General features: G+C 49.8%; 1 protein-coding gene across 4 annotated transcripts in view; it reads left to right on the top strand.

The window, feature by feature from the left end:
• The window catches only part of CDC42BPA (CDC42 binding protein kinase alpha), a 316,853-nt gene extending 292,368 nt beyond the window's left edge, over positions 1-24,485 (top strand). For 3 of the 4 annotated variants that reach the window (XM_042926312.1, XM_042926311.1, XM_042926313.1), the window contains 11 exons: positions 649-730; positions 2,691-2,907; positions 3,727-3,789; positions 4,662-5,255; positions 7,075-7,172; positions 9,768-9,852; positions 11,866-11,989; positions 12,693-12,810; positions 18,933-19,050; positions 23,142-23,299; positions 23,790-24,485. In XM_042926312.1, coding sequence (XP_042782246.1) covers positions 649-730; positions 2,691-2,907; positions 3,727-3,789; positions 4,662-5,255; positions 7,075-7,172; positions 9,768-9,852; positions 11,866-11,989; positions 12,693-12,810; positions 18,933-19,050; positions 23,142-23,299; positions 23,790-23,921 — 1,789 coding nt within the window. In that variant the 3' untranslated portion in view covers positions 23,922-24,485. Of the gene's footprint in view, positions 1-648; positions 731-2,690; positions 2,908-3,726; positions 3,790-4,661; positions 5,256-7,074; positions 7,173-9,767; positions 9,853-11,865; positions 11,990-12,692; positions 12,811-16,008; positions 16,192-18,932; positions 19,051-23,141; positions 23,300-23,789 lie in introns of all 4 variants that reach the window. The other variant, XM_042926314.1, reaches the window with a different exon arrangement.

Below are 24,485 nucleotides of genomic sequence, written 5' to 3'. Positions count from 1 at the left end.
GGTTTCCGGCTCTGGCACACACTGGCGTTTCATACGAGCACCTCAGCCACGCTGTCTTCCCCCCAGATAAGGAATATGAAGAGGTGGCCAGGAAAGTCCCACAGAGACTGCCAAGGGACTAGGTGCAGGAAGGATAAGGAGAAGAGTCAAAGACAAGACTAGAGCCCCAAGTCTTTAAGACCAAGAGGAGGATGATACCAGGAACCCAGTTGAGGAAATCACGAGGAATAGATTATTGTGGAGGAATTCTGTCTCAGGCGTCGACAGAACAGTGAGATGTCAGATAAGCTGTGTTGTGGGCACTTGAGATGTATTGCGGGAGGCAAGAGGGTCCAGTGTTCTGGAGACTCTGGAGACCTTCCCAGGTTCAGGTCCTCCTTCCCCATGTACACGTTCTGGCCTGGCAACTGTAGCCAGCAGTCGTTCCTAGCTCTTGTATAATTACCCCTGTTAAGTTACTCCTGACAAGTTACTTCGGGCAGTATCCATTACAATGACGGAAAAGCCAAATGGTTTTAAAAATTCAATTTGGACATTTTGTGCGAGTAGCTTTTGAGGATTGCTTCGTGTGTGTTCTATGGATATACCTACCGAACACCACACACATACCCACATATGCTGACTTTTAATGTTTTACTTTTCCTTCAGGGATGAAGAATTTTCTGTGAGTTCAGTCTTGGCCTCTGATGTAATTCATGCAAGTCGGAAAGATATACCCTGTATATTTAGAGTAAGTATGCGTGCTGTAATTTGGTCACTGAATTACGTGTTCTTAGTGAATATATATCTCGTCCATCCGTATGGATCATAAGCCTAACTAGGAATAGGACCCAATTCCTTAATGTGTTTCATATCCCCCAGTGCTTGAATGTATAGACAATTAGTGTTAAGTAAATATTTCATTAGTAAAAGACCTGAGGAAAGCCTGAATATTTGGCTTCTAAAATAGGTTTCATCTTGGGCGATATTTTTGAGCCACAATTCAATTTTCAAATAAATACGCAACATGGAAAATCGAACAAGTGTGAGGTTTCTCAAGTTTTTGAAAAACAGAGGTTTCTTTTAAAATCTCATTTAAAAAACTAATGTTTTATTTCTATTGCTTTGTAATTAACTACTCCAAAACTTAGTGGCTTAAGCCAGTAATGATTTATTTTTTACCATTCTCTCTGTCAGCTATACGATTTGAGTGGTGTCAGCTCAGATTACTCACATGAGCTCATCTGGGGCTGGAATATCCAAAATGACCTTGCCCCCATACCTGGGGCCTTGCTGCTGGCTGTTTGCTGGGCGATCTCTGAGAACTTTCTCCATGCAGTCGGTCTCTCATTCGGTCACTGGCTGAGCTCTACATGGCTGGCCTCCAAGAGGACAAAAGAAGCTTCCAGAACTTTTGAGGACCAGGCCTAAGACAGGCATAATAACTCTTGTGCGTTTTGTTGGTCAGAGTACGTCATGAGGCCAGCCTGGATTTAAGGGGAGGGACAATAGACGGCACAGCTTGATGACAAGAATGCAATTCCATAGGAAGAAGTGTTGGGAACCATCTCTGATGGCTGTCTGCCCTCCCACAGGGCCATCTTGAATTGGCGGATTAAGACAATAGAGGTTTAGGGGCACCTGGGTGGCTCAGTTGGTTAAGCGTCCAGCTCTTGGTTTCAGCTCAGGTCATGATCTGATGGTGAGATCGAGCTCCACGTCGGGCTCTGCACTTAACAGTGTGGAGCCTACTTGGGATTCTGTCTCTCTCTGTCTCTCTCTCTGCTTCTCCCCAGCTCATGCTCCCTCGCAAAATAAGTAAATAAACATAAAAAAAAAAAAAAAAAAAAGACTACTGCCCTAACGTTATGCCCACTACTTAGTGTTTGTCTATGAATATGGTATCTAAGGACGGTCACCAGGGGAGCCTAGGGAGGCCCAGTTGCCTGTAGCTGGTTCACACAGTTGGACTTTACTGTCACTGCTGCTTAAATCACATGTATGTGAAATTCAAATCTGCTCTGATCATAAGTGCTGTTTGTACAATGCTAAATCTTCATTTAAATACGAACACAAGTGATCTGATCTTCCCTAAGATTCTGTGTGTTATGAAGTGGCAAAGAACGTTAAGTTTATTTCTGAACATTTCTGACTTTTAAAAAGAAGTTGAGAACCAGTATGGTGGGTAGTGTGCGTGAGCGTGGACGCGGGACCCGGTCTGGCGGGGCGTCCTTGGGGACGGTACATCCCTGCATCACAGTTCCCTCAGATGTACGCTCAGGATCCAGTAGGGTACCTGCCTCAGTGCTCATGCAGGGCTTTGAGCAGTGCTCACGCTTAACCCAGTAAATGTCAGGTGCTGTTGATCTAGGAATATGGGTGATGCATTTCTTAGTGGTGGCACTCAGCACGCCATAGCAAAGAAAATAAAAATAGTTATTAACATTTAAAATGGTACCTGCTGTAACTAAGTAAATGATAGATAGATAGATAGATAGATAGATAGATAGAGAAAGGTATCTGCTACCTTTGCTTTGTCATGAATCTTAATGCTAAGACTAGTTGTTATTCTGATTAGGAAAAGCTGAACTCTGGAAGGGATCATTTCGTGAGTGTTCACCTTGTTGGCCAGAGCTAAACAAAGTAGCATCGGCACGAAACCTGCTCGAAGCGTGTCTGTTTTCTAACACAGGCTGATTAAACTGTCCTAGGTCACAGCCTCCCAGCTCTCGGCGTCAGACAGCAGGTGTTCGGTCCTGATGCTCGCGGAGAGCGAGAGCGAGAGGAACAGGTGGGTGGGCGTGCTCAGCGAGCTGCACAAGATTTTGAAGAAAAACAAGTTCCGAGACCGCTCAGTCTACGTCCCCAAGGAGGCTTATGACAGCACTCTGCCGCTCATTAAAACCACCCAGGCGGCTGCGATCATAGGTATGGACTGGCGCCGTGGACCGTGTTAGCATAGCTGTTGAGCAGCCTACCCCGGGAGCAGGGCTGGCTTGCATCCAGGGATCCCCCGCGTCCAGCATGGCAGGCGCCATGCCCCACACACGCAGTGAATGTCTGCTGAGTGAGTACACGAGAAAGTACACGAGAAGTGCTTTCCGAGTGCGTTTTCTTCTGGAAGAAACAGTGCTAAAGATGAACCTGTGAACGATCTGTTTTCTGCTGTGCGACTTAGAACCAACTATTTAACTGCTTAAAGCATAAGTTTCCTGGGTAGGATGCAGCTTCTGATGACCTCGCAGAAGTTAGGAGGTTTCGGTCACGTGGGGCCCGTGACAGGATGCCCTGCATAGCAAATGCCCTCAAGAGAGAGCAGTTTCTGGGTCTGGATGTTTAAATTTCTGTCATGTTATTGGCACACATCCAACTCTTTTGTTACTTCCTAGTAAATAGTGAAAAGTTAATGAGTAGGGTCCAAATGCCTTCTGCAGTTTCTCCCTCCCAAAACAAGAAGTGGACCCGGGGCACTAGCAAACTAGATGTTTTCTCTTTTTGTCACCCTCTATTGAATAAACGTTTACTTCTTTTTATAAGTATTGATACACTTTCTAATGATCTGTTAAAAAAGACATGAGGTAATATTTACTGCTGTCATCTGAAAGGAAACTTAACAGTACAAATTTTTATTCCTATTTTTAAGTTCCTTATTTGAGTGTTTTTGCACCACATTTATTATCCATTTTGTTGTATTAGTTGTACACAGCTTTGCCTGTTAACAGTGTTTCGTACTCGTGTCTTCTGTAGACCATGAAAGGATCGCGTTGGGAAATGAAGAAGGGTTATTTGTCGTGCACGTCACGAAAGATGGTAAGAGAAAATCATTGCGGAGTAACTTTCAACCCTATGTCGTTAGAAAAATTCTAATTTCTAGGAAGAGCAGGATTTGGTCTGATTTATTCTGTAATTGAAATTTTCCAGACCTAATTTGATATGTTGATAAATCAAAAGATAATTTTTGAACTTCTTTAATCCTCCCGAGTTCTTAAACTTTCAAGTGTGTGTTGTGTTTCTTGTGTCACTGATTCAGCACCAGTGCTCCACAAACAGCCTGCACGTCTCAGGACGGGACGTGAACGATACAGCCGGACTTTCTCATTGCTCTGTTAGTGTTAGAAGTAGCCGTCATTCAAGTGTGTGTTCACTGTTGGGGGATTTTCTCCCGCATTTAATACAAAAGAGTTTTTTTTTCCAGGGCCAAATTAAATACCGAGGGAAATAAAAAGGAACCAATTTATCAGTGTCCTGTCTTTATATCAAGTGCGGTCGTGGGAAGACAATGCATTTAAACTGCATTTGCGGCCCCTAGAATACGTTCAGTGAAATAAGTCTTCCCTCAGTTTCTAAAACAGGAGCGCCATGGCGAAGTTCCTGAGAATTTAGTGCCAGTAAAAAGGTTTTTCCTGGAGATGTGGCACACTTTATCACACAGGGACCCTTTGCCTTACCTCACTGTGGGCGTGTGCCGTCACCTTGTAATGGGTAGAATTATCTCCCTCTTTCTCCACATGATTCTGGTCTCTTACTCTTCTGTGTGTGTGTGTGTGTGTGTGTGTGTGTGTGTGTGTGTGTGTGTGTCCGTGTCTTCATTATAAGTTGAGCTATCCTTTTGAGTGTAATTGGGATAGAAGTAATCACTAAAGCGTCATTCTGCATTTGATTTATTACTGCTCTTTGCACAGAAATTATCAGAGTCGGTGACAATAAGAAGATCCATCAGATTGAACTCATTCCAAATGATCAGCTTGTTGCTGTGATCTCAGGACGAAATCGTCACGTGCGCCTTTTTCCCATGTCAGCTTTGGACGGACGAGAGACCGATTTTTACAAGCTGGCGGAGACGAAAGGGTGTCAGACCATAACTTCTGGCAAGGTATGCCACGGAGCTCTCACGTGCCTGTGCGTGGCTATGAAAAGGCAGGTCCTCTGTTACGAACTATTTCAGAGCAAGACCCGTCACCGAAAATTTAAGGAAATCCAAGTCCCGTGTAACGTGCAGTGGATGGCGGTCTTCAGCGAACAGCTGTGCGTGGGATTCCAGTCGGGATTCCTGAGATACCCCTTGAATGGAGAAGGGGGTCCGTACAGCATGCTCCACTCAAACGACCACACGCTGTCCTTCATCACACATCAGCCGATGGACGCCATCTGTGCAGTTGAGATCTCCAGTAAGGAGTACCTGCTGTGTTTTAACAGCATCGGGATATACACGGACTGCCAGGGCCGGAGATCCAGACAGCAGGAGCTCATGTGGCCAGCGAATCCCTCCTCTTGCTGTAAGAGTCTCTTACTTCTGGCCGTTTGCCCTCTGTGTCTCTTTCCTTTTCCTTCAGCCTCGTTTCCTAAATATATTCGCTGTAAATACCGGCTTGTTTTTCTAAGTCCTCCTTAAGGTTGTGCCTAAGTACTAATTGTGTCGTTTGTGCAAAGTGACTCTCCGTCGTGAGCTAGACCTAGGCCAGCAGGGCTGACCTTAACTTGTCCGGAGTTGAAGCTGATCTTTCTGTGGAATATTTCACTTAGCTGGCTTTTTAACCCATGTGGTCTCTTGAAGTACCTCTAAGCAGTTGTCTTCACGGTCCCCCCAAACACAGTGCTTGTGAGCATTAACAGCTCCTAAGACTTACTCTGGAGAAGCAGTTACTAAGTGAATTATTTAAGCGCTGATGTAAAGGCATAATGCAGCATCTGTAAGAAGTGTTTCTCCGTTTTATAGTTTTGTCTAAATACACGGATATTTAAGATCGCCTGGTGCACTCTTTCAAGAGCTCTGAGGACATCAGTGAATTAGTGAATGCCGTCACGTGCCATTTCAGCGGCCAAGGGCAGTGCCCTCGCGGAGCACAGAGTGGAGTAGGCAGGACCCCTGCGGCCGAGACACGGCAGCGGGTTGTGGTCGCCCTGTGGCGGATGCGTGGGGTTCCCCAGCCGCACGCGCAGGGGTACCTGACCCCCGATGCTTTGTCCTCAGTGGACGACACTTGAGCGTGTGTGAATGCCGAACCAGGGAACCGGGGAAAGCTCGAGTGTGCGGCGAATCCAGGAAATAGAGCGAGATCCCCGCGGAGGCCAGACAGGGTGGATCTCAGAACACGGGGTGGGGGGAGCACTGGGGACAGAAGGCGTGAAACCTCTTCCGCTGGCCCCCATGAGGAGGGATGGTGGATGGAGACCGTCAAGCCTAGAGGTTCAGTGGGAGAAGAGTTAGGAGGCTGGTGTGCTTGTTACAGAAGAGTGAGAGAATCTAGAAAAAAAAGAGAAAAAAATCCTTCGAATCCTACCCACCCAGCCCTATCTATTCTTAAAGTCTTGTTTCTTCTACACTATGTACTTGTACCTGTGGTGTCGTATGCAGAAAAAAGGCTGTCTCGTAACCTAGTCGGGTAACGAGGCAAAGTATTACTTCCGTGCAGAGTCAGAGTGAGAGTATCCGGGTCGTATGGGTAGCGTGGGCGGTAATTCGATTCGTGACCCCATCTTAGGTAGATCATCTCATCCCTCTGCTCGTGTCACTGTCGATGCTGTTTCGCTGTCAGTAGCTTAACTGGTTTAGGAATCAGGTACTTAAAACGTGACGTGAGGACGTCCCTTCATAGAATTAGCATTGGACGAGGGAGCGTTTCGCCCTCGGCATAAGCCGAATGAATCCTCATGTCCTGTAGCTGCCGTCTCATCCGACCCGTAGCGTCTCCACTGTTCGTTTATGATTTGTATCCTGTTCCCAAATGACTGGATGCGGCTACTGCATGACCACAGTAGGATTTGGGTGGGATTCCGTTCCACAGTTATGTAGCGTAGACCTTTCAGAATGTTTTGTGTTGAAGAGTTAGATAGAGAAGTGCGGGGCGCCTGGGTAGCTCAGTCGGTGAAGCGTCCCGCTCTTAGTGTCAGCTCAGATCGTGATCTCAGAGTCGTGAGATCGAGCCCCTCATGAGAGTCTGCCCTGAGCACAGAGCCTGCTGAAGATTCTCTCCCTCTCTCGCTGCCCTCCCAGGCTTGCATGCACGTGCATTTGTGCTCGCTCTCGCTCAGAGAGAGAGCGAGCGAGAGCAAGAGAGAAGTAATTAGCCACTGTCCCTCCTTCCCTTCTCGCAGGCTACAATGCACCGTATCTCTCCGTGTACAGTGAAAACGCAGTTGACATCTTCGATGTGAACTCCATGGAATGGATTCAGACTCTCCCACTCAAAAAGGTAATTTAACGCCAAAAACGGGCTAGCAGACTAATGAGCGGAGTGAACCACTGATGGGACCAGTTAGCTCCTTTTCGCTACTCGAGCGCTTTCTGGCAGTTGGTAATTTGGGATTCTGCTAAGAGAAAAAAAGTAGAAGCAGAAGTTAAGCTGGTTAATTTTATGAGTAGCTCAACACCATAGTATTTTCACCACATTCAGTGTCGCCGTGTTTCGCTGCGTCATCGTGAGAGCATCGTGGTAACGAGAGGCTGGAGTGTACCCTCCACCTCACACGTGCTTCAGGATGGGGGGGGGGGCCTGTCATTCTTGCTTGTGGCTGTCGTTCACATTGTGGCGTGCAGGTGGTAATCCTGTGAGACAGACCCCACAGGCTGGAAAAGGGACTAAACTGAGAGCCCAAATGTGTGCAAATATCTCATCGTTAAAAAATAAAGGTGTTTATGCTCCTCATAAAACATGATTTTCCCTGTGACAACAGAGAATTTTTACAAGCATGCAACAACTGTTCTGTGTGGGTGAGGAGTAAGTTTCACGTAGACGTGCGTAGCTTGCATCGTCCGCTGGGGGCAGGGTTTATGGGGGGGGACGAGAAAGTAGCCAAGGTCAGATTTCAAGGTCCTCCCCAATGCCTAAGGACATCAGCCGTGAAAACTCTTGGAAATACTCCCACTTCAGGGAAAGCACCCAAAATACGGCCCTCTGGTTTGCATTTGGGGGCTAATTACATTTATTTTCCATTTTATCATGTAAATCGTATAGTATATATGAAAGAATAGGAGCTTTGTGAAGCATAATAATTATTAACAGCTCACTCAGGGCCAGAATATTACCAACATCCCTGCCTCTACCTGCGTACCGGTCCCTTATCCCACCCCCCAGCCCCTCTCCAGAGGAAATCACTATCCTGAATGTTGCCTGTATCATCCCTTTGCTTTTCTTAAAATACAGATTTTTTTTTTTGGCATATTTAAATATTCCTAAACACTTGTTTGGTTTTGTATTGTTCAGTTCTGTCTGCCTTTGAGCTTTGTGAAAATGTTACACTGTGTGTTCTCTGCCTTCCTTCCTTCATGCATATTCCAGGGTCCGTCTGTGTGATTACGTGTGCTGTAAATAGTGCATCATTTTTCACCGCTATAAAATACTCTTTTGAGTGACTAGATCAGTTCATTCCTCCATCGTCTGATTGGCAGACACATGAATTATTTTCCAGGTTTTGCTACTGTGAACACTGATGCCTGTGTTTCTCTAAGTCACGTGTCCAGGAGTGGGATTGATGGGGCACGGGGAACACAGGGGTTCAGCTTTACAAGATAGTGTCAGATTCTTTTCCAGAGTAATTGTACCAGCTCATCCTCCCCCCAGCAGTAACCAGAGTGCCTCCTCACCCACATCTTCCCTGACCTTGCCATTCTCAGGATTCGTAGGTTTATAACCTTTATAAATGGTTACAACATGCTGTCTCACTGAAGCATTAATTTGCACATCCCCAATTAACTGTGTTGTTGAGAATCTTTTGTATGTTTATTCGTTCTTAAATTCTGTGAAACACCTACTCATGCTTTTTCGCTCATTTTTCTGTTTGTTCTTCCTTATTAATTTATTGAAATTTTTTATATATTGTAAATACTGGGAAAGGGATGGGGTAAATCTTTTCTATTTGTGACCTAGTTTTATGGTGTATTTTGCCAAGCATATATTTTGATAAAATAATGATGAATTATATTATTTTGCTAAAAACTTACTGTTCTAAATTTTAATGTCATCATGTTTTTTCTGTTAAGAAACTCTTTCGTCATAAAGACATGATCTGTATTTTATTCCAAACATTTGAAAGGTGTGCCTATTACATTAATGTCATGAACCTGTGGAGTTGGGGTGTGTGTGTGTGGTGTGAGGTGGGGACTCCGTTTCTCTGTGCCACATACATGAGCAGGTGCTCTGTCACCACTTAGTGACAGCCCCCCCCTCCCCGGTGATACAGTTTCATCCCCATCATATGTGGACATTTAGTCCCACTTCAGGTTCATAAAGTAGCTGTGTTAATATCTTCTTAGTATAATTAGTCACTAATGGCTTTAAAAAGTCAAATTTAAGATTTAAATGTATTTAGGGGTGCCTGGGTGGCTCAGTCGGTTGAGCGTCCGACTGCAGCTCAGGTCATGATCTTCTGGTTTGTGAGTTCGAGCCCCGCTTGGGGCTCTGTGCTGGCAGCTCAGAGCCTGGAGCCTGCTTCGAGTTCTGTGTGTGTGTGCGTGTGCGTGTGCGTGTGTGTGTGTGTGTGTGTGTGTGTGTGTCTCTCAAAAATAAACATTAAAAATTTTTTAAAAAGATTTAAATGTATTTCTACTGTTTCCCCCAGAATATTCTTTCTTTAGAATGTTGTCATTATAACTTTTTGTTAAAATTACATCATTTTATATGCCTTCCCCATCAGAATTAATGTTGATTTTCTGAGAGCGTTATATTCTGAAGGGGATGGATAAATGGAAGGTCTTAATAGGGTGTGCTTTACAAATAGGCCTAAAGTTTTATGGTTCCACTTGAGGGTTTTACTGAAATGCTAATTTTATTTTTTTATTCTTATCTTAGGTTCGACCCTTAAACAGTGAAGGATCATTAAACCTTTTAGGGTTGGAGACAATTAGATTAATATATTTCAAAAATAAGATGGCAGGTAAGAAAATATAACGTTAATACGATAGCTTCAAAGGAAATACTCTCTCTGAGCTGACTGCCCGGAGATAATAAGTGGCAGAGGCCACATTTAAACCCAGGTTCCTCTTACTCCGAAGTCTGTGACCTTGGCTACTATCATGGTCTCAATATATTCAGTTAAATGTCTGGATAGAAAGTCATTCTGTCTAATCTAGCTATGTACACAAAATACTTGTTGCTGACATACCTGATTTCTCTGGGGAGTCCTGAATTAAGTGCAGAAAGTATGGCTGAAAGCAGCATTTGCTGTACTAGTAATGCTATAAAACCTAACCCAAGTCTATGGCACTGAAATTGTGAAAACTCATGCAGAACTCTGACTGGGGACTTCAGGAGTACATCATCTGCCAGGGCACCCGGGGCCTAGAACTTGGCGAGTGCCCGTGGCCGCACGGGCAGGGCCGCCAGAGTCCAGAGGGGGCACGGGAGCCAGAGGGTGAGGGCGGTGTCCACAGTCACATGGAGGTCGCTCGCCCCTGGAGGGCCCTTGGCTGACAGACTGGTGGTTGTAGCAGAGGTCCTGCCTGGGGACATTCCACCACGACGGGAGAAAGGAGATTCGGATTTTAGAAATGATCGCCACTCAGCGATGGCTTCGCCACGAAGCTTCTGCACTTGAGCTGTAAGCCTCTCCACCTCCAGGGCCTGTACTTTATTTGTGTCTGTTTCTTAGAGGAAGTCACAACATTCACGTAGGATCGGCTGCACCTGTTCTCACCGTGTGTGGCCGTGATGATCACAGAACGTGTCCGTTTCCCAGTCCACGTCTGTAGGATAAAGCCTCTTTCCACTCGTGTTTCCGCATCTTTCCACTCCTCCTCCTGCCCTAGGCTGGACGTGGGGCGGGCTTGGAGAGGGAAAGCCTGGCAGGATTTCAGTACAGGTGTCTTGTCCTTGGGAAGGGGAGGGAGGGGCCCTCGCCTTTTCTCTGGCTGCCTCTGGCCTTCCTCTCTCAGGGCTCAGTGTTGCTGCAGTCCTCCTTCCAGCTGTCCCACGTCCCCCGCTGCCACCGGGACCCAGACCCATCCCGGCCGCACGATTCTCACGTTCCAAAATCGTGTTTCACAAGTAGTTAGGAAAGCAAGCTGATGAAGCTGCACTATCAGGATATGAGAAGAATACTGCTTTTCTGCTGATCCCCGGCCTTTGTTTGCCTTTCCCTCACTTGGGCTTTGTGGGTGTTAAAAATTCTCCAGGTTGGCTTTTCTCCTGTTCCTTAGAGAATGGCGTCCCTCGTGTTGTGTGAACACAGCTGTCTCTTTTATTCCTAGAGCGTGTTCACAAATTTCAGCATGCCCGGGGAGCCCTTGGCGGACGGTCGTTTACTTCTAGGTTATGAACGCTGAAACCGGATGCCAGGTGCATACGATTAAGGATCCTTGCCCCACCAAGATCAGAGGGGTAGAAACAGCAACAGAGTCTTGCCTTTAATAAGGGAAGCTGGTGGGAGCCCCGGTTTTTGTCCTTACCCACATCTAGCAGACTGGATCTTACAAAAGGAAATGTTTTATTATGTAAAAAGAATTTTAACGATCATTTACGTGAATACTTTACCATTTATGCCTGATGATTGTGTAGCGTAATGGGAGGAGTTTTTTTTAACACCCTAAGCCATTGGAACCAGTACCTGGCAGGTGAGAGAAGACAGGATAGAGAGATGGAGGGGTGGGGAGGGCACAAGGCGACAGGACCCCCAGGCAACTGCATTTTCCTTTTCTTCTGCTAGAATTGTGCCACTGTATGTTTGTAATCAGATAGGAAGTGAAAATATACTTTGTAAGCTAGGTTTCATCTTGGCGTATCCCTGTGTACATGTGTCCCGTTTGAATTATTACTTACCGTATCATCATTTAAAAATGCAAATTGCGTACGTTGGACAACTGATTCCTGTTTGTGCTGTCTCGGAGATTAACGGATAAAAAGCATTTTAGCGCTTCAAAGAACGCCACCGGTCTTTGTCTTCTTTTAACAGAAGGGGATGAGCTGGTGGTTCCCGAAACATCAGATAACAGTCGGAAGCAGATGGTTAGAAATATTAACAATAAGCGACGCTACTCCTTCCGGGTCCCAGAGGACGAGAGGTTGCAGCAGAGGAGGTAGGGGGGCGAGCGGGGTCGTGCCCGTCGTCGGGGCCGCGGGGGGCCTCTGCGGGGCTGGTGGGTGACGGAGCGTTAGTGATTTGGAAGGAAGATGGGGTCTCTGAAAATCTGTCATCCCTCTGTGGTGTCACACACCACAGTGACGAGCGTGCTTCTCGGTGTGATTTTGATTAACACTCTCCAAATGTACGCGCTGGATTGAAGCACGTTTGCGCTCGTTTCTCCGTGTGCGTGAAATACTTGCGGTTTTTAGAATGTGAGCCTTTGCTCAACGTAAAACAGATCCTAGCTGCATGTAGCACACGGGCACAGGCCTGAGAACTTCAGATTAACCATTCTCTTCGAGAGTAAACAGCCAGTGGGCTGGTAATATTTCCAGTTACGGGTAAAAACATCTCTAAAGTGTTATCAGTGATTTTAAAAGGCCTGCAGAAAATGGCCAGGACTGTCTGTAAAATAGAGCTTTGGCATGTGAGTACTGAGAGAACCCTCTCTATTTTCCCACCAAAAAGCATAAGATCTTGTGTTTAAAAGAAAAGCTTCTAAGTTTCAATTGAGTGTATCTTATTGTTAATTCTGTCCTGGCTAAACTTGATTTCACAGTTTTATTTTTGTGAACAAATAAAGGATGCCTCATTGTTTCTAAAGTTAATGAGATCGAGCCCAGAAAAAGTGTCTAAACGGGTGTTTTATCTTACAGAGAGATGCTGCGAGATCCAGAAATGAGAAATAAATTAATTTCTAACCCAACTAATTTTAACCACATAGCACACATGGGCCCAGGAGATGGGATACAGATCCTAAAAGACCTGCCCATGGTAAGAGAAATGGGAGGGCAGACGGGAGCGGGGTTACCAGTGGGGCAGAGGGGGAGAAGACGCGGACGCATGCGTGCCCGCACACGTACGTAGGCTTAACGGGATACGCAAACGTGACGATGAGAGGCTGTGTCCCCATAGCGCTCTGGGCACACGACGCGCGGGAGAAAAACTCAGCGGCTGGGCATCTGTGGAGAACCAGACAGATCCGGTTCTTAGCTGCACACCCCGTAAACTCGCCCCGCATCCAGTTGCTGGTGGAGCACACTGCCGGGTCGGGAGAGGATCTGCACCGGGATCCGGAGCTCGCTCACCAAATGCTGACGTTCCACTCAGCTTCGGCAGTTCCGTACAGATATTCGGCCTTTCCCACGTGCACAGAACCCCGTCGGCCCGGTCGTTAACGGTCACACCTGTTGCCTGGTTGGGCAGCCAGATCTCTTTCCTCTCCCCGATTACACACGTGTTGCCTGGCCCGTCTTCCACACAAAAGTACAACATAGGCAGACTGTTTTGTCACGTGAAGATTGGATTCTTGGACCTATTATGTTGAAATTAAGAATACTAGTGGAATTAGGAATTTTCCAGGCTCTGTGCATACTTAGCATTTTGGTATCACGGTACCTGAGCAAACTATTAAAACTTCATACGGCCCTTCTGATCACTGGTGGTGGCGTTCAGACTGTGAATCTGGACCCAGGCTCTCTCTGAGGGAGTCTGTCCTCTCGCCACGTTGCCAGCTCTGCTGTGACAGGAGACACGAATATCTTATCACTGACAGGAAAAAATGCTAGGTGATCTAGTTTAATGTGCCATCAAGCATTCCTTAAGGTGAAGGAGTTTCAGGGGTTCACAAAGTTCCCAAAATATTCCTCTGCTTCGTAGCCTTCCTCCATCAGGTGAAAAACCAGTTTGCTGATGTTCTAGAAGTTTTTCAGGCCTTCCTACACAGGAGGACTTGGCCATCACACCCCCCCGAATAAGCACACGGAATCGAAATAGCAGATTTCAAACACTCTAAGAACTCTCTGTCAGCGCATCATCTCCCATTACCCCCTCAGCACTTCAAGTAAAAGAAATCTCTCTTCATTTTTTTGTTCGAAATAGGGGCTGGTGGTAATGACTGAGCAAAACCAGTTCCGATAGCGTTTCCGGGAGATTCTTCCCCGCACCTGACTCCATGACGCGTGGCCTTCTGTGCTGGTCACGTATTCCCATCAGACCTCTTCATTTTAGCGTTTGTCGTCACTGATTGTGTTAACCCGTGACTGCCTCGTGGGCTCTTTTTGTCACGGACACAGGTGCCTCTTTGTCCTACAGTGCGGTCCAGTTTTTAATGTGTGTTCCGTTCCTTTCTTGCCATGTAAGCACCTTGTGTTTCCTGGACGAAAAGTTGGTGCAAATTTTTGAAACCTGTGTCTTAGCCTTATTTTATTTCCACCTGACTTTCTTTTACTAGCCAGGGACATACAAGCTGGGGCTGTTGTAAACGTCCATTTCATCACCCAGCCAGTAGTTTTAATACACTGTCCCCCAGACCTGGGTTTGTCTTGGGGTAGACACTGGGAAAGAACGCAGTAGTGTGCAGGTCTGAAAAAAATTAACGATGATACGTGTACCCGTGTATACACATAAATGCTTGTTGAAAAGCTCGTGATATTTTAATATGTTCTCAGGTTTTATGTCCTTTCCACTGAGATGGAATTATCTGTATTTAATGAACTATTTCCAAAACTTAAGATGAATTAAATTCATCAACCGTTACCGTGCAAGAACTTCGGGCACCAAAGCCACCTGCCATCCGAGCCAAGAGCAGCGTGCGCCCTGGACATTTTTCTGTTTTCACTTCTCATATCAGTACTGCTTTCCTGGGAAATACTTATGAGCTTAGAGAGTTTATTGGAGATCTTTAGAAACTTAGTTCTGTTTCCTTTGTACCAAAATTGATACCGATATAGGGTTGTTTGCCTCCTGAATGTGGGAGAGAGTGTCAGGAGGAGGGAGTCTTTTCTCTCCTGAATCGGATGTGAGCCCTTTACGCACATCTAGCGCGCCGAGAGGAGAAGCGGCACAGATGACTTAGAAATACGGGCTGCTCCTTGTCATTTCCTTCCGTCATCGTGGGGTGCCGCCAGTAAAGGGCAGGGATTTCTCCCGGTGAACACAAGAATAATATTCTACCTCCGGAAGATTTATTTTTGGCACATGACCTTTCTTCTGGTTCAGTGACCCCCAAGAGCTCTATTGAGTAGTTATTACATTTACATCAATAGGGTTTTTTTTTTCCTTTTTGGAAATAACTTTAGAAAGTGCTGGTTCACTCACGTCTCTAAATTTAAAACAATGTCTCATAGAGGAGCTCTTTTTTAAGTCTCCATAATCTGTCAGATTTTAACAAAGCAAGTTCATCCCGGTTCGGGGGCCTTCTCCCCGCAGTGGTCTGTCCGCCCACCGGCCCCTGGACCACATGGCCTCAGAGAAAGTGGCCGGGTGCCGAGTGACCGGTCCCGCCATCACTCAGAAGCCATTCAACCGGATATGCTAGCGCCTTCGGTTAGAAAAGCTTTTTCTCTATCTTTGCTATTACAGTATTTTATGTTTTTATTAATATGCCGGCCCAGACATGGACGGGATTTTTCCCTTGTTAAAAATGAACCTGACTTTTTGGGTGTCTGAGTGGAGCCAGGTTTGGGCTTCTGGGAGTCACCACCGCTAATGAGGGTCACCGAAACAAGACCGGGGAAAGCAAACACACGTGCAAGTCTGTAAATTCCAGGGAATGGTGTTAGGTTTCTAAAGAAAACAGGCTAGCGGTTCTGATGAGAGGCTGCCTGTGGGTTCGCTCACCTTGAACCATTTCTCGCTCTTTCTGTCCTTACTGATGGTGTGTTTTTGCCAGGTTTTGATTCTATCACATAAGAAAACACTGAACTGAACTCAGAAAGTCCGGTTTCGGTGCACTTGCTGCCGGTAATAAAGGAGAATAAATGTACAAGGTGAACGTTCCGGGAACTGGCAGGAGGATTACAAAATGTAACTTTCTAAGGCCTGAGAGTATTTCCTTAAGGACTCAGTTCTGATGTGAGCGATGTCGATGTCGTGCCTTCCGCATGCGTGCTGTCTGAAATGTCACGTGGAACCAGTGAATCCATTTTCATTACCGTGTTACTTTTTTTCTTCTTCCTGTTGTTTTGATAGCCAGGCCTCCCTTATCCGCCCTCGCTTCACTCCGGCCTCATCTCCTCTCCGATCAACTTTGAGCACATCTATCACATGACTGTTAATTCCGCTGAAAAATTTCTCTCTCCTGATTCCATAAACCCTGAGTATTCCCCGTCTCTACGCTCTGCCCCCGGTACACCCAGCTTTATGACTCTGAGGGTATGGACGGCCGAGTCAGGTGTTAACTACCACTAACCGTGTGCGGACCTCCTGTTCCCAGCTTGATAAGTAACCCGCGGAGGGCGCTTCCTTTTGTGAATGTTCTTCCTGCTTCTCTCCTGCCAGACCTCTCCCCCTCCCCCTCCTCTTCCTCCTCCTCCTCCTCCTCCAGTTCTATTTTGTTTCTTCTTTTGAGGAGAAGCATGAAGCCTGGGGAGGATTTCACTTTTATTCTTTAAACAGTATTGGAGGGGTTTTTTGGGGTTTATGTTTAATAGATGTTCCCATCATGATGTCCCTTTACAGATGCCATCATTAGAAATAGTCCCCGTGTGGGTCTTTATTCTGTTAAACTAAAAAAGGAGTCCCACAACTTCTGAATTTTTTTTATAGCACATTACCCTAAATCTGGTTCAATTCAGAGAAAATTGTTTCGATTTAGTGAGGTTAATTAAGGTCTGTGGTAGGACCAAGCCACAGGCCTCTTATCTACAATAAACCCTGTTTTGAAAAAGCTTAAAAATGTCCCAAGTAAAAATTATAATAGTATGAACGAGTAACGGTAAAAATTCCAAAAAGAAGGTGATCTTACTAGGCTTTTAGATACTGATACACCTTTAATTCCAACCAAGATCCAAGGTGCGACAGCTAAATCAAAGAAAAAAACACAAAGTGTGCAGCATCTATCTGGAAGGAGTGCGGTCCCTGCTGGCGGCCCCTTGGATCCGGCCCCTTGGATGCCGCCTGGCATCTCTGTAGCCGGTGGCCGTTAGCACAGCTTTTCCATACCTTCCATCAAGAAATACACGCTTAAAAAAAAAAAAGAAAGAAAGAAATACACGCTTGTGCTAACTTCACAGTAACGTTTTCTCAAGTTAATTTTACAAATACGATATTCGGGTTCTGTCATGCAAACCCTTGTCCCACAGTGCCCTCTGACTCAGAGAAACAGTCACATCCATTTTTTATTTGCATAGAAAACCGTAGGGTGAGAAGTTTCTTTCTGTATTTTTGTTTGCATTGTACAGTTACTCTGAATTATAATGTTTGAAATGTCACTGTCATTAAGCTATAATGTCATGTAAATACCTTATTTGACAAACTAGAAGATGAACTGTGATTAAAAAACATCAGCCTTGGGTTGCTTGTCAGCAGTCCACAGGGAGTGGATTCCAGAAGAATGTTGCACAAACTGACGGGCCAAGAATTTTTCGTACGAAAGATGACAGAAACGTTGTTTAGGTCAGTCCTCCGCAAGTAGAAACACTGTTGTCGGTGAAAGTCTTCCCTAATCCAAAGAGTATTTGCACATGAAAAAAGACCAGTAGCTTAGGTCTCCGTCCTAGAATGAAAGTGAACTTGAAATGACTGAACGATAAGCTTTTTTTGTGGGATTGTATTTTTTTTCTCACAAAACGTGTCTTCCGTGTGTCAGTCTTTTGTGACTTCAACATTCGGTGTGACTGCACAACCGGTATGTTTTCCAGGCTTGATTTTTGCCACTTATTCCAGGCTAGGCCTGTTCCGTAGGAAAGGACGGCCCCAAGGTATCTTGAGGTTTCTAGCAGAAGCAGTAAACACGTAAAGGTTGAAACTGATTCTCCCACCTCTCGGTCCTTCCTTTGCTGCCTCGTGTGCACGTCACTGGCGTCTAGAGGTTTGCTTCTGTGTGCGCGAATGTTAAAACGCTGGCCCTGCTTCCGCTGGGTTTTATTTTCTTAGAGAAAAAAAGGTAAAGCGTTTGCTTCGAACAGATAACACACTAAGAATTAAATGGACTTTGCAGATTGGGTACGCGAACCAAAATGGCGGCGGTTGAGTCTGGGGCCAGCCAGCCGACCGACTTCCAGTGTGTGTGGCTCCGTGACTCGAAGCTCCTCACGCCACATCAGCGTGTCGCCCGATTGCTGAGACTTGCGCCCGGCGTCAGTGGTTTTGACGTTAACCTTCCCTCAGGTGTCAGCCCCAACACCTCTCCAGTTCTCAAACGTCCGGGTCCCTCGAGGCGGCCAAGGGCTCTCGGTGCTCGGCCGAGTTCAGACGGCCCGCCCCTCACGCCTCCTCTCTGGCCGCGTATGACTTTTCAGAGCACCCGTTGGCCCACTTTAATACCTGGGACACCAAAATCATTCCATAAGTTGATGGAGAACCTTGTAAACCGGTGTCCCCGAGTCAGAGCACTTCGCCCCGGCTGCGATGGTTTCAGGCGTGCTGTCCGTGACTCCTGGCCCCGCTCTGTCAGCACGCCGGGGCGTGGGGATGTGCCCGTGCCCGTCCCCTACCACGCGGGAAAGCACTTACTTGAGAAAAACGTACCCTTGAGTGACCTGGCTCCGCGTGGGCTCACTCCATTCAGCTAGTGCAGTCCCGCCAATCAAAGTCGCCGACGTAGCAAAACCTCCGTTTCGGGCGTCTGCAAATGTCCATATAATTCTGCACCGCACTGTCACTTCTAACCATGTAACTTCTACTTACTGTTCTCACAACAAAAAGAATTCTTATTTGCCGATAACCGTTTCCATAAGTACAAGGACGAGCACTTACCCTCGATTGGGGGGAGGTCGGCTTCCATTAGGGGTTAGTACTTCTGTGGGCAGGAGGGATCATAGAATCGGGTCCTTGTTCTGTGTCACCCCAGGTCAAGATCGTTTATTTGTTACAGTTAGAGTGAAAATTAGACGTCTCCGCAGAAAATCACTTTCTCTCCAGCTGAAGAATTTTTCTTTCTGTTTTGTTTTCAGAACCCTCGGCCTCAGGAGAGTCGGACCGTGTTCAGTGGCTCGGTCAGTATTCCGTCTATCACCAAATCCCGCCCTGAACCCGGTCGCTCCATGAGCGCCAGCAGCGGCCTGTCAGCAAGTAAGTGCTGCCCGGGAAGCCCCGGGCCCCCCCCCGCCCCCTGCTCTCCCCTCTCCCACGGTGCACACACCCCTGCCTCAGGCCTGCTGGGTGGGTCTCGTTAGCACAGGGGCACCTGTTAGGAGAACGATCATGGGGTCCTTTGTGAGCCCACAGTGCATCCGGGAGACCGGCAGACACATAACAGTACCAGTTGTGGTGACGGGTGCTCCGAAGGAAGTGAACAGGACCCCCCTCAGAGAGTGACCAGGGGGAGCCCAAGGTCACGGCCTTCCCTAGGGGTGGGGCCGCATCCGAGTCCTGTTTGACTGAGAGAAGGCCAGGGTGGCCACCTGTTGGCGGTCGGAGAGTGACCCAAAAACTGAAGCACAGGAGGTAGGCAAGGTCAGATCAGGGACTTGCAGAGCAAGCTAGGACGTTGTCTTACTAGAAACCAAGGACCTTTACCTAGTTTACATTCTTAAGAAGGTCCGTCCACCTGCCAGAGGGAGCAGGCAGGGCCACAGGCAGGGGTGCAGGCACGATCCTGGGGGGCTCTCGGCGCTGCCTGGGGCTCACAGGGGAGAGGAGGAGACCGTTCGGGGACTTGGTTGTGGGAGGTGAGGGGGGAGAGCCACAGGGGTGCCCGGGTTCCAGAGGGGCTGGCAACACATTAGAAAGGAGACCTGGGTCTGTCTCAAAGAGCAGCGTCACAGAAGCAGGCCGACGCTCGTCATGCATCCGGCGAACGGCGCGGGGGCACCGTCCTCTGTGACCTGCTTCCAGGTGGCACTGTCTTCATCGTCAGCCTCTCTCTGCCCTGAGCTGCCGTGTGTCCTTCCCGGCGCTTCCGTGGGAACCCAGAGTTCGGTGGGGGTCGGGGCGGCATGTCAGGTGCAGGGGTGCTGAGCGCCGCCTCCTTGGAAACGTGCACGGTGCACAGAGGCGCCGTGTGACTGCCTGTGACCATGACATGTCCCACCGAATTCGTGGGGACCTTCGGTAGTTCCTGGGTCACAAGTGGTCTGCTTGTCTGTCGCTTTCCCAGAAGTAGCACGGGTGGCTGGCGTGGTGGAGGGCGGAGGGGAGGCGGATCGCACTGGGTTCGGCTTCACTTGGGACACGTGTCTGTGGCCTCACCTGCTGGAACGGTAGCTACATGGGTGGCAGTCGCCGCGGCGGGCGGAAGGTCCCCTCGTTCTCCAGCTCCCGCCGTGGGCGGCTGCGGCCTTGGGGCCCTGACCGTGCGAGGATTGAAGCAAGGATCGTAGGTTTTCTCCTTTCCGAGGGCCCGGTGCGGGGCCCCTGGGCAGCGGTGGCCCCCTGAGTGGCCGGAGGCCCACGTCCCTCACCACGTGGGCCTGTGTCCTCACCCAGAGCAGGTGGCCACAGAGGCAGACGGAGGCGTCAGCCTTTCTATAACCTCCTCTCCGAGGGGACTCGCCGGCCCTGGTTCCCGTGCAGCACTCAGACCCAGCTGGGGGGGGGGGGGGGGACCCTCGGGTGGGGCTTTCCCCCCTTTGTCCCTGTGTCCTGAGACACTCACGGGCCCATGTGTGGCCCTGACCACAGTGAAAACTCCAGCCAGGTGGAAGGGTGACGACCACGTTACTGTCTTGTTACCAGTGGAGGTGAGGTAGTGAATTTCCCTGACAACCAGCTGTGAATCACCAAGATTTGACATGCGAACGGCGTCACAACGTTGGTATTTTAGTCCGTGATCCTTCTCCAGACCCTGGGAATCAGAAGTTGTTTCTGCTTTCAGAATCCAGATTCTTTTCAGCACGTTTACATTTTGGAAAGGAATCGATGGTATAACGTGTTACATTCCCAGCAAGATCGGGGCGGCACCCACAGATAGATCAGCATTTATACCGCCCGATCCGTGGCTGGTCGCACCGGAAATACGTGGATAAACGTAGTTGTGTAAAATGCGCTCTGTCGTCAGCCTCCGGGTGGCTCCGATCAGGTTCGCCACCCTGTGTGTTTCCATCGGCCTTAGGAGACCGTCGCTCCCGGGCTCCTGTGGAATGGGCAGCTAGAGATGGCACCTGGGAGGCGGAGACGCCGGGAGACCGGCCGGCCGCCGCCTCAGGGGCGCTGCAGGAGGGGCCTCTGTCCCCGCCGACAGCGTGCGGACCAGCCCACGGGGCACCAGTCGGGCGTGGCCTCCTTGGGGTCCTTGTCCAGGAAGCCCCGGGGGGTATCTGCCGTGTCGAGTGCCTCTCACTGGCTTTAAGAAGAGTCCAGCTCATGGGAGAAGTTTCCAGAAGGGCAGGCAGCCAAGAGAGAAATGAGAAGTGACGGAGGACCACGCTGTCCGTCTCCACAGCCAGCCAGACTCCGGGTGGCTTCACGACACAGAGGTGTCAACCACCGTGGCTCCACCCCAGCCCCCCCCCCCGCCCCCCGCAGAAAGGCCTGTCGGCGACCGGGTCACTGGGGAGCCTCGACTCTCCTGAGGTCACCCGAGACAGACACCTCACTGCCCGACCCCCCGGGCATGTGGTCTCAGCCAGCCGGGACCCCGGTCCTCGGACTGTCCCCGGGCCCCTGTTGCTGGTCAACCCAAACGGCCCTGCTTGCATGTTCTCAGATGGGAGTGGCTGAGCGTAACGTTTCTTTGAAAAGCGCTTCCCCAGAGTTTGTTCTTCAAAATAGTCTAAGTCACTGAGGGGGCATCGGTTGCTTCCGCTCCCTAACCGATCGCTAGAACGGAAGGAAAGAGCCAGGTAGACAGGGGTGTGGGCCCCGCTGCGCCTGCGCCCGTTTGCACCGCGTCTCCGCGCCCTGAGCGCTCGCTCGTTCCCACAAAAATCCTCTGAGGTAGAAGTTATTATTTGCAAATGAAAACCGAGACTCAGAAAGGTAAAGTAACTCGCTTGAGGTCACACAACTTTTTTATATCGAGAGAGGGAGGGAGGGAGGGAGGATGGGCGCACAAGCAGGGGAGGGACAGAGAGGGAGAGAATCTTAAGCAGACCTCACACTCAGTGCGGAGCCCGAGTTGGGACTCGATCCTACGACCCTGCCATCATGACCTGAGCCAAAATCAAGAGTCAGACGCTCAACCGACTGAGCCCCCGGGCACTCCAAGGTCACACAGTTAATAAGCAGAGCAACGGAAGCTTCTGGCACTTTGGACCTTCTTTTCAGAATAACAACATTTCGGAAAAGTAACATGCCATGCACTTCCTGTGGCCCTGGGGCAGGCGTGGGGCCCCAGTGAGGTGACCGAAGGGCCCAGGAGAGCCACGTCCGAAAAGGAAGGCGTGCGTCCCTGGTCTCCGGAGAAACAGTGGCGATCGGTGCGTGTCTTGTGGGAGCCGCCACTGCACACGTCCGGGCGCTGGCGCACGTCCCCGGGGCGGAAGGACGAGTCTGTGGTTCCCAGCCGGCGTGCGTCCCGGAACCCTCACGAGAGGCTTCGCCCGCTGCCGTATCTGGTGTGCGGTGGGGCCCAGGCGCCGGCATCTTCAGCCCCAGGACGTGTCGCTCGGTGCGCGCTCAGCGGTAGTAGCCCTTGCAGGAGGTCGTCACCGGGGCCGCGAGGACGGGCGTCAGCAGGCGGGTTCCTGTTCCGCCACCGAGGACTTCTGGCTTTGGTGGCCGTGAGGTACACGTGCTTGACGCGGTCGTCTCTGACCCTGTTCCCAAAATCTTCGTGTGAAAAACTAAACTGGGATTTGTTACGCCAACAACAGTGCGGAAACCTCGGCACGGTCGTCTTGGACCAGCGGACATGTTTCTGCGCCGAAACTAAAGAATACTGAGAAGCGTTGAGAACTTTAGGTACCAACAACACCCCCGTCTTTCCAGGGGGATCATCCTTTCCCGCCTCCTGGAGGCGCCTCAGCTCTAAGACCACAGGAGAGCGAGATTTAAAGACACTCCCTTCCTTCTTGTGTCCAGGCTTTTCTCCCCGGGGAAGAGAATGCTTCTCCTGTGTTCCTTTGCTTTTATGCCGATTCCCCAGCAGTGAGGTGACAGTGCAGAGGCGTGGTCTTGACCGCCGCGCCCTCACCAGGTGGCCCCAGGGCAGGGGTGGCCAGTGTCTCCCCAGTCGGCACACTTGTCCATAAGTGAAGTTTCACCCGAGTGATGTCTTGTAGGGTCATCCGCACAGAACGGCAGTGCGCTAAAGAGAGAATTCTCTGGAGGGAGCTACAATGCCAAGTGGCCGCCCATGCCCTCCCCGTCGGAGGGCTCCCTGTCTTCCGGAGGCATGGACCAGGGAAGCGACGCCCCGGTCAGGGACTTTGACGGAGAGGTGAGTGCGGGGCGGGTAGCAGCCGGTGGCAATCCTGGGTCCGAGAGACCGGGGCACTTGGGGCACCTGGGCAGCTCAGTGGGTTAGGCCTCCGGCACGTGATCTCAGCTCAGGTCTTGACCTCCGGGTGGCGAGTTCGAGTCCCGCACCGGGCCCCACGCTGGGCTTAAAGCCTGTTTTCAAAAACAAATAAAGACTTGAGAGGGACCCAGGACGGGAGTGGGGCGGGGCCGAGCCAGGCCAGTCCCTGGGGCCCTAAACTGCAGTTTTGCTGGGACGTCCTGCTAGCTTTGGCGCGAGAAAGGCCGCAGAGAGGTCCTGTGCCCGTGATACGGCTCCGAGAAGGGGCTCTGTCACTGACGGAGACCAGGCCCACCAGGCTCCTTGCGCGGGGTGGCCGCGGGGAGCCAAAGCCCCCCCCCCCCCCCCCCCCCCCCCCCCCCCCCCCCCGGTGCCGTCGCTTCTCACCGCCGTCTTCTCGGGCCTCCAGGACTCGGATTCCCCGAGGCATTCCACGGCCTCCAACAGCTCCAACCTGAGCAGCCCGCCCAGCCCCGCGTCGCCCCGCAAGACCAAGAGCCTCTCCCTGGAGAGCACGGACCGCGGGAGCTGGGACCCGTGAGCGGCCTCGGCGCTCAGAGTGGACCCCGGAGCGGCCCGGTCTCCGCTTCCCCGCCCCCGCCCCCCAGCCCCTGCCCGGGAGGCCCCGGGCCGCGCAGCGGGAGCGGGGCGGGGGTTCTGGAACGCGGACGATGCACCTGCAGCCCCCCTCACCCCCCTCGCCCCCACTCAGCCCATACCCCCACGCCCCCGCGCCCCGACGGCAACGACCATAAAGGCAGACTTCCACTGCGCAGCTTCGATGAATATCGATTCCGTTTCGTACACTTAGAGTCGCTTTCCATAATAGCGCCCCCCCCCCCCCCCCCAAGGTAGCTTGAGTAGACGGATCCCACGGACGGCGCGGTGAGGACTTCAGGCGGACTGGTGTCCTCGGGGAGTCGCACCGTCCCGAGCGGCCGCCCAGAGCCCACAGCGGATGTCGACCCGATCGCCGCCAGTAAATCCGTACTCACTAAAGCAGTGCATATTTTACTACGTTACAGAGTTTAAATACGTACACAAATGTAGAGGTTAAATACTGAATGTACATAGTAAAAAGAAGCATCTTGTATTCAACAAAAGA

Source organism: Panthera leo, chromosome F3 (assembly GCF_018350215.1).
Source record: "Panthera leo isolate Ple1 chromosome F3, P.leo_Ple1_pat1.1, whole genome shotgun sequence".
Classification (NCBI taxonomy): domain Eukaryota; kingdom Metazoa; phylum Chordata; class Mammalia; order Carnivora; family Felidae; genus Panthera; species Panthera leo.
This window is presented reverse-complemented; position numbering and strand designations above follow the sequence as displayed.